This window comes from Lonchura striata, chromosome 36, assembly GCF_050655825.1.
Source record: "Lonchura striata isolate lonStrDom1 chromosome 36, ASM5065582v1, whole genome shotgun sequence".
Classification (NCBI taxonomy): domain Eukaryota; kingdom Metazoa; phylum Chordata; class Aves; order Passeriformes; family Estrildidae; genus Lonchura; species Lonchura striata.
The window spans coordinates 10,764,893-10,778,550 of record NC_140738.1 but is presented as its reverse complement, the minus strand read 5'-3'; the positions used below and the strand labels follow the sequence as shown (position 1 = coordinate 10,778,550).

Below are 13,658 nucleotides of genomic sequence, written 5' to 3'. Positions count from 1 at the left end.
TGTCATGTCTTTGCCAACAGCAGTTTGAGCCACTTTGTTTCCCCCAGACTCCTGTTTTTTCTGCTCACAGATAATCTGATCCCATCCCCTGGTGAAATGTGTTTCTCATTTCAGTGGCTTGGTCGGCAGGAAGGTCAGGAGCTGGAGCTGTCTGGTTGGTTCTTATTCCGCGGACAGCTTGTAATCTAATGATGCCATTGAAATAATAAATGGGTTCTCTGTGTCCTGATATGAATTGATTCGGGTCCCAGGGGCTGGTCCATGGTGTTGTAGGATTTGTTCTGGTGGCCCTTCAATTCTTTTGCCCATTTTTGTGTGTTCCCTCCATCCGGGGCTGCGTCAATTGACTGCTTTTTTCTAATTACATCATCAAATACTTGAATTCCAGCTGATTTCCCTGAACTTGCTATAGCAACAACCCCAGTGCTCTGATACACCCTGTACAGCACAGACAGGGACAGCAGGTGTTGGAGTGGGCAGAGGGATGATCCCCCCCTTATTTTAGTGCAGTTTTCCCAACATTCTCTATTTGCTGTTTCCCTTTGCAGCTTCAGCCATTTCTGTTGCAGAGTCAGAGATCCTCAGCATGGGCTCTGCCTTCAGCTGTGCAGATTCCATCTGTGCAAGAAGGCAGAGCTTGGGGTGAGGGGCAGAGGGAATCAGCCAATTCCTGCCTCAGGCAAGAAGAGCCAGGTACATTGTCCCCACTTTGCCCCAGCAGTGTTAATTTGCATTTCTAAAGCTCCTTCTGGGTGCCTGGAATGCAGCTTCTCTTCCAGAGGAGCTTCAGCAGCCTCACATGTGCCCCCCCACAACCTGCTGCTTTTTTTTTTTTTTTCCTTCAAATAATCCATTTAATATTTGTTGCTTAAAGGGTCACCTTTAAATCTCTTCTAGTTTTGCAAAATGCCGCCTAACAGTGAACGTTGAAAAACCCAGACCAAAATTTTGGTATCTCTTACAGAAACATACACAAAAAAATTCCAAGGCAATTCAGTTCTTTTCTACTTCTCCTTGGAGTTAAAATTCATTCTCACATCCCTGACCCAAACATAACTGGCAATATAGAAGTGGGATTATTACAAAAAAATACTCTAATTCTCTAAACTTTGCATTGGAACTGCAGGAAAAAGAAAAACTCCCCCAATATGTTTAGTGTTAGAGTCAAGGCATTCCTTGATTCTGGCCAGGATGTGCAACAGAAATCATTCCATCCCCACATAGCCCGGGTGTGCAAAGAAAATTGTTCCATTACATGTGGGTTTTACTAGGTTTTTCCCAAACTTGATACAGTCTAAATGCATTGGTTTAATGTTCTGTAGTTTCAAGTTGTGCAGTTTTTAGTATTTGGTTTCCTATTGGACCCGGATTTCTTTGCTTGTGCTGTTAATGAGGTGGGAAGTGCTGGATTTCCTTCTCAGCCTTTTGCAGACCAGGTGTCTGCAGCCCTGCCGGGGGCAGTGTCTGGGGTAGGTGTTGGTTGCTGTTTGCTGCTGGGGTTGATGTTTTGCTGCTGGTCGTTATCTTTGTGGGTATCTTTCGGGCCATTCCCAGTGTGTTGAGGTGTTAAACTCATCTCCACTGAGTGGTGTAACATCCCTTAACAAAACCTTTAACATTTGTTTCCCCAAGGCCAAGGGAAACCAAGCCTGAGTAGAGAAATCAAAGGTTAACCATCCTCAAGTCTGTGAGCTTGTCTATTTTCCATGGATGCACTGGCAGGCAGGGCAGTGTGTGAGTGTGAGTGAGAGCCAGAGTGGAATTGTCCCGGTGTGTCCCCAGCAGCTGTGGCAGTGCAGGCCCAGCGAGCACTGAAGCTGCAGCAGTGGCAGCAAGGGCTGGCCCCGGTGGCTGGAGCTGCCCAGGGAGGGTGGCCAGGCCGAGGATTTCAGCAGAGGAGGTGTGGGCAGGCCCAGGGCCTTGCCCCGCTGTGGAGCCCTGGCTGCTGCTGCGCTGCCTTCAGTGCAGGCTCAGGGGGGCCTCCCATCCTCCTGCTGCAGGCGGGAAGTGCAAATCTCCGGGGCTGCAGAGACCTGGAGCCCAGGCTGAGGGGTCCCCCCGTGTTCAGCTGTGCTGGCGGCTGTTTCTGGCCTCGGGGCCCCTTGGCATGGCCCACGCCACTTGGCCACCAGTGGTGCTGCTTTGCACTCCTTAGGCAGAGCCCATGTCCTGCTTGGATGTTGGCAGCAGCAAAGTGCCAAGGCAGGCTCTGTGCCAGCCCAGCTTCCTGGGGGAGAGATTGCACCAGAGACAGGATTCTGGCCACAGACTGCTTTAAATGTGCATCCCTTATCTCCACCCTGCACTAGGTGGAGAATTCCCAGGGTAAGGAATTCCAGAGATCCATTGCAAGGGGAAATAATTGAATATCTGCCCTGGGTCTGGCTCTTCTTCTTGCCCAAGCCAATGGCAAAAGCCGTACCCATGGCATCTTGGTTTCTATCCCCAGCTTCCAGAGGTGTTTCTTTCTTTCCCCATTCATTCTTTGTACCCAGCCTGAGCTCTGGGGTTGCCAGGGGTTATGGAGGTCCCATTGTATCCCTAAAGCTGCCATAACCCCCTGGAGGATCTTTACTGGAAAATGAGTTCTGCTCTCTGTTGATTCCACAATCCCTTTTATCTGAATTACTTATTTTACAGTTACCTTAATAAGTGATCCAGTGGTTGTTGAGCAATCAGAATTGCTTTTGCCCCCCTGTTAGGTGAGATGGTGTCACCAGAAGATATTGAAGCCTTCCTGCTCAGGGCATTTCAGTGCCAGGCTCTTACAAGCACACACAGCTGTGCTGGTTGAGCTGACCATGGGGGTAACCTGCGCTTTGTCTGATTCCCTTTCCTCAATAACAGCGTGTCTTGGAACTCTTTTCCCTTCTGCTGCCCCTGAAGAGCCATCCACAAAGACATTTTCTGCCTCAGGCCAGGCAATGTCTCCTGAATCTCCCCCAGGCTGGGTCTGGAGCTGTGTCACTTGAATGCAGTGCTGGGTTTCTTCCCAGCCCCTCTGTGGGCTGTTCAAACAGGAGGCTGGGTTAAACCCTTCCCCTGTGCTCAGTTCTGAATCCTCCTGTGCCAATGCACAAGTTTCACACTGTAATAACCGAGCACTGCTCATCCATTGCGAGGCTCTTCTGGTGATCAAAGCTTGACCTTGATGGCAGACTGGAACAGTTTGAGATCCTGTTGTCATCAGGTTTTGGGCCTCGGTTCCCGTTGAAGCTGTGGCTGCACAATTCTGCAGACAATGAGGCCACTCTGGCCACTGGGTGAAACATTTTGGCCCAAGGATTCCTTTGGCATGGCCCTGTTTAACATCCACGTACAATTCCAATTTCTTTTCTGAGTCTAGAAGAGCCCCAGCTGAGGCATCAATATTTTTGGTTCTTCATTTTCTCAAGTTTTGCTCTCTTTCTCCTGTCCATACCACAGCATGGAGGCTGTCTGAGGTTAAAATATTCTACAATGTTCTGGCTGGAAAGAGAATCCTCAATCCAGGCTGTGTAATTCCCTATTAATCCTTCAAATTGTCTCAGCTTGTTTTTGGTGCTGGGAAATGTTACTTCTGAGATTCCCCGGACCCTCTCTGGGTCAATCCACCAGGAATCTTCAGTCCCACTATTTCCCAAATATTTAACCTTTTTCTCCATCATTGGCACTTCTTTTTCAGATACTCAAAAGATATTTTTTAGATAGCAATTTGAGCTATTTCACAGGGGCTTTGTCTGCCACTTCTCCTTGTCCTCCTCATTGGAGCCATCTGATTCCCTGACTGGCAGGATAGGAGTGCTGTAGGGAGACATCCCTGGCTCCAAGAGCCCTGCCTTTAGCAGGGACTCCATACCAGGCTGTGAGCCCTTCCTTCCCTCCCCTGGAACAGGGTGTTGCTTTTAGACACCACTTGTCCTGGTTGCTTCCGAGTAAATTGGAGATGCTCCACATCAAATTTTCCCTCTTTCCCTGGGGCTGCCCACACCTCTGGGTTCCCTTCAGCACAGGCCTTGCCAGACATTTGACACAAAGGTACAGCAGCAATAGCCTCTGTATCACCTTTTACAATATTAAAATGCCACCATCAAATTCCTTCCTAGTTCATAAAAATGACAGTGGGAAGAGAAATAAATTAGTTTATTTCAAACCTATCCCTCACAGCTCCTAATAGTGATTAAACAAATGATACCAGCTCAGCTTTCCCATCTATTCCCTTAATAATGAAAACACTCCTTTACAATTTTCCGCCCTTAGGTGTAAAATTCAGAGTGGATGGAGAGGCCCCTGTGTCCATCAGGAGAGGCCTCCTCTGGATGCAGACCCAGCCTGAATGTTCTGCAGGGCTCCAGTGTGGTGGGTCCCCGGTGGGATGGGAGCTCAGAGAGCCCTGCCAATCCATGTCCATGCAGGGCTGGAGTTGCTCCTGCTGAGGGTGCTGCTGTCTGTGCTTGCAGTGTCCTTGTGGGCTGCAGCTGGAGCCCTGACTCCTTCCCAGGGGCTGTTTGGGTGGGCTCTGCCCTGGCCAGGAGGGCAATGCCTCTGCCAGGTGCTTGTGGCCGACCCCGTCATGCCCTGGGTGCTGGGGCCCCCTTGGGCCCTGGGGTTGATCCCTCAGGGGCTGTGGGAACTCTGCCATGGCCTTTGCCTTCAGCTTGGCCTTTTGCTCATCCCTTCTTGCCTTCAGCTGCTGTGCCTTTGTGCCCAAGTGCTGCAGGGCCTTCTTGTGCCACTCCTGCAGCCCCGGTCACTGCCTGTGGGTGCTCATCCTCTGAGAGCTGCTGAGCTTTCTGCAAAACCTTTCCTTTCTGCAGGGACCCAAAGCAAATCCTGAACAGCAAATCCTGATCCTTCCATGTGCACTCTGCATTTCCCAGCTGTTCCTTTGTTTTCCCCGTTGTGCTCAGGGTCCCTGCCCAGCCCGTGTGGCAGAGCCGGTGCCTGTCCTGCCGCAGTGTCCAAAGGCGGCCCCCCCGGCGGGCAGGGCCGGCAGCTCCCCGGGGCCGGGCAGCGGCCGGGGCGTCCCGCAGCCTCCTGGGGGCCGGGGGCCACTGCCGGCCCTGCCCGGGGCTGGTGGGGTCAGGCAGCGCCCGGCGCTGAGCCCCGGCTGCCCCACAGCCCCGGCCCGGCCCCGCAGCTCCCCACAGGCCCCAGCCCGTGCTCCCGGTGCCGCACCTCTGCGCCCGGTGCTGCCGCTGCCACCGCAGAGAAACCCCTGGCATCCTGACCTCCTGCTTTTCCTGTCTGGGCAACTGGGAATTCAAAATATTAGCTGGCAAATTGTGAAGTTAAGACTCTGTGGAAAAACATCCCAATCCAGAGTATTTTTCTCTTCCTCCTTTTTTCCCTCATCCTTTTTCTTACCACACAGATTCCTCCTGCTGCTTCTTGCCTGAACCATATTGCTGCACACTCCCCTTCACCTGATTCCTTCCCAGGACACGAACACCATCCATCCCCTGTTGTCTAAATGCCTTCTCCACTTTCCTTGTTGCCTCCCTGGGTGTCCATGTCCTTAATTACCTCTGGGGGAATGTGCAAACTACCTCAACATTCTCCCAAGGGACCCTTCAGAGACATTTTGGGATCATCACCCCTTTGGCCAGGACCCCTCCCTGGCTTTCCCTTTTCTCCCCTCCATGGGTGCCCTGCTATGTTCACTCCCCGAGGATCCCAGGGCACTCACTGATGAGATTTTCAGTGCTCTCTCCCTGCTGACTCTTCACAGACCCCCCTGATGTGTCACTCGTCTGTCTCCTGGTCACTCCCGGGTCCCCAATCATTCCCCGGTGCCGCTGCCAGCCAAGGGAGCCGATCACCCAAAGTGGGTGAGGCACCTTCAGCTGCACTCCCTGCCCGCCGCCCCAGATGGTGGAAGGAATTCGGGATGAGCCCCAGGGTGTGTGGAAAAATTGACATCAGCAGAGAATTCTGTCCATAGAGCAGACAGAAGAGTCCTGTAAATGGAATTTCATTCCTAAAAATGGGAGAGGCCATGGGACATTCCCCATGGGATATCTCCAATTGTTGGAGGACACAGTCTCTTTTTCATCTGAACTTTCTTGGCCACATCTCCCTCTGCTCTCCCCACTGGCTGAAGCACTTGACAGGTACAGACTTCCCAATCCACCTACTACATACCCACCTTGATATGTTCCCTGCTGTTATATAGCAAACGATATTCATGGCTCTGTTAAGTCTTTGTTGTTCTTCTGGAAGTTCATGAATAGGGAAGGACCTTGGCTGAGCAGCAGTTTGTGTCATCAATTGATAACATTTTCTGAAACTGATGGTGTCTCCTGTAATTTCCTTTTTTACAGCTCCCTGGCCCTATGTCCGAGCAGATTCAGAGCATCTGTTTGTAAAGACACTTTCCTGTTGTTCCTTTCATGGGTCCCCCGTTTGTGGGACATCCCCCCTGGAGCAGGGTGTCCCCTCTGTGCTGCAGCCCCAGGGCTCGGGCAGAGCTCAGCCAATCAGAGCCCGCGGCGCTGATGACTCACCAGTTGCCAGGCAGACTCGCAGCTCCCCGCGTTCCCCACCTGGACCCACCTGCGCCCCCCCTCGGCCCCATGGCCCCGCGAGGGGAATTTGGGGAGGTGGGAGTGGGGCAGCGCCAAGGCCGGGCCCCCCCGCGCTGTCCTGGCGGGAGCGGCTGCAGTGGGGACCGAGTGCGGGCGGGAGCGGCCGAGAGCCCAGCGCTGCCCCAGCCCGACCTGCCCCAGCTCCATCCCTGCCCCTGCGCTGGGATGCTGTGGGTGTGGGGGGAAGAGGGAGCCGGCAGTGGGTGCTGGGCCTGGGGGCAGGAGGAGAAGGGAAGGAGAAGCAGGCTTGAGGAACAGAATGGTCAAACGATGGATGTGGCAGGAGAAGATGGGATTGTGGAGGAGAAGGAAGCATTGTAGGAGGAAGAGGAGTGTGAGGAAGAGCAGAGACACAAGAGGAGGAGCAGAAAGAGGAAGCAGCAGAAGGTTCCACCCCTCCCTGTGTCTGCAGCCTCCCCCCAGCCCCAGGAGCGCTGCTCCCTCCACATGCAGCAGGTGACTGTGGAGATGGATCCACGATCTTCACGGGGTGAATCTTGGTGTTTCTGAGCTTGCTTGGGCTAAATGTTGGTGCTTTGGTTTTATGTGGCAGCTGAATATTTATATCCTGGAGGAGGTTTTTCCTGAGTTGTGATGTTTAGGGAGTTTTTGATTTGTGTCTTGGAAGTTTGCGATATTTTTGGGCTGAATCTTGGTGTTTTGGAGGTTCTTACAGACACAAGATTCCAAATGACTTCCTGAGATTAACTTGGGCAAGGTGGAACCTCCAGTCCAAGGTGCTCTCCTCTTGTTTTTTCCCCAAACCAGGATTTGTCATACCCAGGGTGTGCCTGGATGGAGGAGGAAAAGCCCCAGAGATGCTGCAGGAGGAGGAGCTGCAAACCCAGCCCAGGGAGCTGCGGGGAGGAAAGAGCCCCCCTTAGCCAGGAAGGTGGGCGGAGATCCAGGCGGAGCTCGGAGCTGGTGGAGAAGCCTCATGGCAGGGAGAAGCCCCACAAGTGCTTGGAATGTGGGAAGGGTTTCAGGTGGAGCTCCAGCCTCATCCGGCACCAGAGGATCCACACTGGGGAGAGGCCCTACGAGTGTCCCCAGTGTGGGAAGAGGTTTCAGACCAGCTCCAATCTCCTTCTACATGAGCGGATTCACACAGAGGAGAGGCCCTACCACTGCCCTGACTGCGGGAAGGGCTTCAAGCACAACTCCCACCTCATCAGGCACCGGCGCATCCACACCGGGGAGAGGCCGTACGAGTGTGGGAAGTGTGGGAAGGGCTTCATAGACAGGTCTGGCCTGATCTGGCACCAGGTGATCCACACTGGGGAACGGCCCTATGAGTGCTTGGAATGTGGGAAGAGCTTTGGGTGGAGCTCAGGCCTGAGAAGGCACCAGCGCATCCACACTGGGGAGAGGCCCTACGAGTGTCCCCAGTGTGGGAAGAGGTTTCAGACCAGCTCCAATCTCCTTCTACATGAGCGAATTCACACAGAGGAGAGGCCCTACCGCTGCCCTGACTGCGGGAAGGGCTTCAAGCACAACTCCACCCTCATCATGCACCAGCGCATCCACACTGGGGAGAGGCCCTACATGTGCCCCACTTGTGGGAAGAGGTTTCAGAGTAGCTCAAATCTCCTCCTGCATGAGCGGATTCACACGGAGGAGAGGCGTTTCCTCTGCCCCAACTGTGGCAAGGGCTTCAAGAAGAAGTGCAACCTTGTCAGGCACCGGCACATCCACACTGGGGAGAGGCCATACTTGTGTCCCCAGTGTGGGAAGAGCTTCACCCGGAGCACTCACTTGACCAAACACCAACAGAGACACTGATAAGGGGAGCCCTGAAAGTTCCCCAGCTGCAGGAAGAGCTTTGTGCACTGCTCCAGCTTCATCCCCCATTGGAGGACCATGTTGGGAAGAGCCCTGGTGATCCATGTTCCCTGTGATCTGTGCTGGGAAGACACCTGACCCTTTTCCCGCCCCTGCCAATGGCCTGATATGGGATTGAAGGGCATGAGGGTCTGGCCATGGCCCTGTCACTACATTCACTCCCACCTCAGGTCATTGCCAGGGGCAGGAAAGGGACTCTCTCTCTCTCTTTCCCTGAGGAGAAGGGTGTCCTTTCCATGCAGGAGGAAACATGTGGCCAGGAAGATACAATTGATGGTGATGTAGTTTTCCCTGTAACTAGTTTTTCTTATCCCTTCTGTTGTCAATATTTTTTCTGTTTCTGTTTGTTCCTTATCTCGTTGCTGTTCCCAGTAAATTGTTCTTATTCCAGCCTGGAATCTTTGCATTTTGTGCTTTCCATGGTAAGTGGGAGGGCAACAAATGGCAGGGCGGTTTTAGCGGGAGCAGGAAATTGAGAAATGCCATTCCTGAACCCCGGCCTGTGGAAACTGAGCATCCCAGCTGGTGCCAGCCCTGGTGGCCATGGCAGCAGCCTTGGGAGCGGGTCCCTGGCTGGGGCTGAGGGAACCTCTTCACTCTGGTGCCCAGGGACAGGAGTGGAGGGAGCGGCTGCAGCTGAGTTGGGGCAGGCTTAGGTTGGATCTCAGGAAAAGGTTTTTGCCCAGAGGCTGCTGGGGCACTGCCCAGGCTCCCCAGGGAAGGGTCACAGCTCCAGGGCTCTCTGAGCTCCAGCAGCGTTTGGACAGCGCTGCCAGGCCCAGGCTGGCAGTGTTGGGGTGTCCTGTGCAGGGCCAGCAGTTGGACTCGAGGATCCTGATGGGTCCCTCCCAGCTCAGCCAATTCTGTGGTTCTGGGATCCATGAGCCTGGGAATGGGAGTGCCAATGGTTGCCATGGCAACGGGCTCCAGGCCTGAGCTGGTGTCCATGGCAACCACCCCTGGCATGGGGTCTCCATGGAGCTGCCCAGGGACTGACCATAGCAACAGGGGCTGGGGATGGTTGCCATGGAAACTGACCATAGCAACAGGGTTTCCTGGTGATGGTTGCCTCCTTAGAATGAGATTTGTCACAGGCCCTCAGAGGGGTTCCATGGGGACTTTCCAAGAGTCTCCAGGCTGTTCAAGAGCTGGAATGTCACACACAAAGACAGGGGCTCCATGGAGCCATCCCAACCACTTCTGGGGATGGCAAAGAGCCGTGTGGTCAGAGGCAGTCACAGCCATTCCATGGTGACATCCCAGGGCACCTTGGGCTGCAGAGGCACTGATCTGTCACAGGCACTCATGGGGGCTCCACGGTGACATCCCAGGCATCCTCAGGCTGCCAAAGAGCCGGGATGTCACACACACTCCTGCCATGGGCAGAGTGGGAGCTTCAGGCAAAAGCTTGATTTCTTTATTGGAGAAACTCCTGCTGAGTCATGAGATGGAGACACCCAGCAGCCACCATGGGTTCTAAAAGCCCTGCAGAGCCTCCAGACTTCTAAAATTCCTTTTAAGAGAGGAGACTGGGAGTGACTGGATCCAATCCTGGCCCCAGAATTTGTCAAAGGTTTATGTATAAACGATTGGACAGGTAGAATTGAACAATCTGTCAATGCAATTTGTCCCACAGGATTAATGATGGAATGCCAGATATATTTACATAAATACAATCTGATAATGACTGGACAGTAAGCTCTTAACCAGAGTTATTTACTCCACAGTCCAGAATCTATAACACCTATAGGATATTCTGCTCTAGGAAGCAATTTTGAAGTCAGCAGGGCCTTGCTGGAGTGGTTTGAGCCCATTGCAGGCAGAGCCTCCTGCTCCAGCAGGAACTGCCTTTCCTGTGCCAGGAGCAGGGCAGGTCCCGCTGCAGGAACAGCCCCAGGCCAGCCCCAGCTCAGGGAAGGCCTCGGGCACAAGGGCAGATTGCCGTGCTGGGAGCTGTGCCAGGGACAGCCCGAGGCACCAAAGGCACCTTGGCAGCAGCAGCTGCTTGCAGGGCATGGCCAGAAGCCTCCCTTGCAACCCGGCCTGGTGGCCAGCGCTGCAGAGCTGCTGCCTCAGGGCTCATTTCTGGCTGGGCTCTGAAAAGCCACTTCTGCTCCAGGAGCCTGACTGGGAAGCCATTGGCCCAGCACCCTGGGGACAAGATATTAACAACAAAACTCTTCATTCCAGCAGAGACAAGGCAGGGGCAGAGGAAAGGGGAGAGCCAGGCCCAGGGGACAGGGCTGCCATGGTGATGGCTGTGAGGTCACTGCCCCTGCAGCAGCCTGGCTGCCCTCAGCAGACATTCTGGCCAGAATTGTTGTGAGGGCACCCAGCACATCTGGGAACCCACAAACAGGAATTCCATCCTTGGGGAGGGGAGGGGATTTCACTGGGTCAGGTTGCACACACTCCCTGATATTTGAGCATTCCTGGGATGGGGAATCCACTTCTCTGGAAAAACTGTTGCTGTTTCTTGCCACTCTCATCACTGTAAAATATTTCCTCCCTCTAACAAATTTAAATCCACCCTCATTCAGTTTAAACATCTTGATCCTTGTTCTGTCACTGCTAGACTTGGGACAAAATAACTTTGATAATTATTTTTCCATTTTCACAGATCTTGGGGAGGACCCAAATATCTCCCAAGATGGGGTTTGAAGGCTTCATCACATAACCAGCAGGTAGAGGCTGCAGGCTCTGGGCTCAGTTGTGTGCAGACTGAGGACAGAACAGGAGTAGCCTGGGAAGGATTGAAGGGTGGTTCCACAGATGCTGGAGTTTCATTTCATTGTATAAAACAGCCAGAGAAAGAAATAATGGCACCAAAGGTGTAGAGTGCCCCTGCCCAATGAGGTGGGGATTCTACCCAGACACAGCATCCGGTGAGAGCGTGACTTAAAGAAGATTCCACCCCTCCACGCTGTGGGGTGTGCCCCTGAAAGCCTGGGAAAAGACACTCCACCCTATCTGATCAAATAAGGAATGGCCCCAGAATGTTCTTTTTCTGTACCGTTATTGGTTTCAATTGTGCTGCAATGTCCCCACTGTATTTTTTTCCAATGATTGTCCTCCTCGATCCACCCCTTTGCAGTCTCCTGCTCCTCTTAATATTGGACCTTGATCCAAACTCCACCCCTACCCTGTAATATAAAAGTGTTGACCCTACCACCTTGTTTCTTGTGTTGGACCCTGGGAAAATGAAAAATCCTTGGTTTTCTAAACCAACACCTGTCCTGTTGCCTTCCTTACGCTGTTGGTTATTGGTGTCTGCCTGATGTCTGAGACTCTGGGTCCTGGGGCAGTTGTTGTGCCCTTTGCTGTGGCGGAACATAACAGTGCTTTCCTCCATATGGAAAAGAACCGTCCTTACCTATGCAGAAATGGCTGAAATTTGGCTTCCACCTCCCAAATTCCCTACATCCAAGGGTTGCTTTCAGACAAAAGCTACCAGGAAAGAGAGGTCTGGCTGCCCTTGGCCCCTGGTGGCTGCCTTTCATCTGCTCCACAAACACTGCTGTTCCGTCTTTTCCTTCCTATGGAAAGAACCATCCTACTTCAACTGTCCATGTCTGAAATTGGGATTCCACCTCTAAAATTCCCTATATCCAAGGGCTGCTCCCAGCCAAAATCTGCCAGTACCATCAAGTTTGGCTGGCCTTGGCCTCTGGTGGCTGCCCCTGCCACACTGGGGCTCGGTTCTTTCCTTCCCATGGAGATCACTGTGACACTGTGGGCACCTCATGGAACCAAGGGGATCATTGTGGCACCACTGGAACCCATGGAACCAAGGGGCCATGATGACACCGCGGGGCTTCATGGACCCAGAGACCATTATGACTCTGTGGGGCCTGATGGAACCATGGAGACCATTCTGACCCTTCAGGGCCTGGTGTCACCAAGGGGACATTGTGACACCTCAGGGCCTCCTGGAAGCAAGGGACCATTGGGACACTGTGAGGCCCCATGGAACTGAGGGAACATGGACCAGGTCTGGCTGGCTTGGCCTGCCAGGGGCCACCTGACAGGTCTGGCTGATCTTGGGATGTCATGGGCTGCTTCTCATCAGCTCCTGGAGCAATGGGGCTCTGTGTTCTTCTTTGTATGGAGAACGCTCTGTCTATTCAGATGCCCATTGCCAAAACTGGTATTCTCCCTAAGAATTTTCCTATATCTAAGGGTATCTCCCAGAAAAAACCTGCCACTCTATCTGGCCTCTAATGGTCACCCCTGATCTGCCCGTGAAACACTCACTGGGGCTCTCTTCTTTCCTTCCTATGGAATAGAACCGGCCTTCATGTCTAGGGACCATGGCCCAAATTAGAATTTGACCTCCCAAATTCCGTATATCCAAGGATTTCTCCCAGACAAAAGCAGCCAGGACAGACAGGTCCGGCTGGCCCTATGCCCTGGTAATTTTCTTAGACTCTGAGCTGAATGTTTTCATTTGAAAACACCTTGGAGAGGGCCCAGAGATCTCCCAAGGAGGGGTTCTGAGCCCTTGGGCACAATACCACTACATATAGACAAAGGAGCTCTGTGCTCTGTGCTGCTGTGGTGGTTTTGCAACACAGAAGTGATGTCCTGAGAGAAGCTGCTAGCAGTTTCCTGTGTGTCTGACAAAAACCAATCAGTAATTAGCTTTGAGAGCTGACAGTCTGTTAAAGCACTAAGGAAGCTGCAGACGCCTCTGTGCAGACACAAGTTAGAGATGAGAAAGCCTGGCTGGGTCTCTGTCCCTTCTGGCCCCACAGAGGTGCCGAGGCCGGCCCAGCCCCGTCTCGGCCGTGGGGCCGGGCGGCTCCTGCCGTGGGGCCGGGCCCCTTCCCAGGGAGCCGCCAGGCGCCATCGGCTGCCGGGCAGGGCAGGGGAGGCCGCGGGGCCGAGGCCGGGCCGTGGCTGCGGGTGCTGACATCTGGCCCTGCCGAGCCCTGCCCCGCCGCCAGCCCGGGCCCGGCCAGGATCCGCCGGGCCCCAGGAGCAGCCCCGGGCCGGGCCGGCTCGGCCAAGGCTCTGCCGCCCTTGGGCTTCGCCCGCAGCCGGCGGGCAGGGCAGGAGAAGCCATCGGCCCCGGCCGTGCTGCTGCTGGGCTCTGGCCTGGCTGCTGAGATCCTGGCCCTGCCCCAGCGCGGCCCAGCCTGACACAGCCCCAGCGCAGCCGCTGCAGAAACCTCCATGGCAAAACAGCTCCGGCCGCAAGCACCGAGCCCGGCCGGGCTCTCGGAACCATCTGCAGCCCTGGGAGATATT

General features: G+C 54.0%; 1 protein-coding gene across 1 annotated transcript in view; it reads left to right on the top strand.

Moving 5' to 3' along the window:
• LOC146764149 (uncharacterized) overlaps nt 1-8,798 on the top strand; it is a 113,941-nt gene extending 105,143 nt beyond the window's left edge. Inside the window, exon 4 of the mRNA XM_085565505.1 lies at nt 7,511-8,798. Within this exon, the coding sequence (XP_085421631.1) occupies nt 7,511-8,348 (838 nt within the window). The 3' untranslated portion in view covers nt 8,349-8,798. The remainder of the gene's footprint in view (nt 1-7,510) is intronic.
• The last annotated feature ends 4,860 nt before the right edge of the window (nt 8,799-13,658 follow it).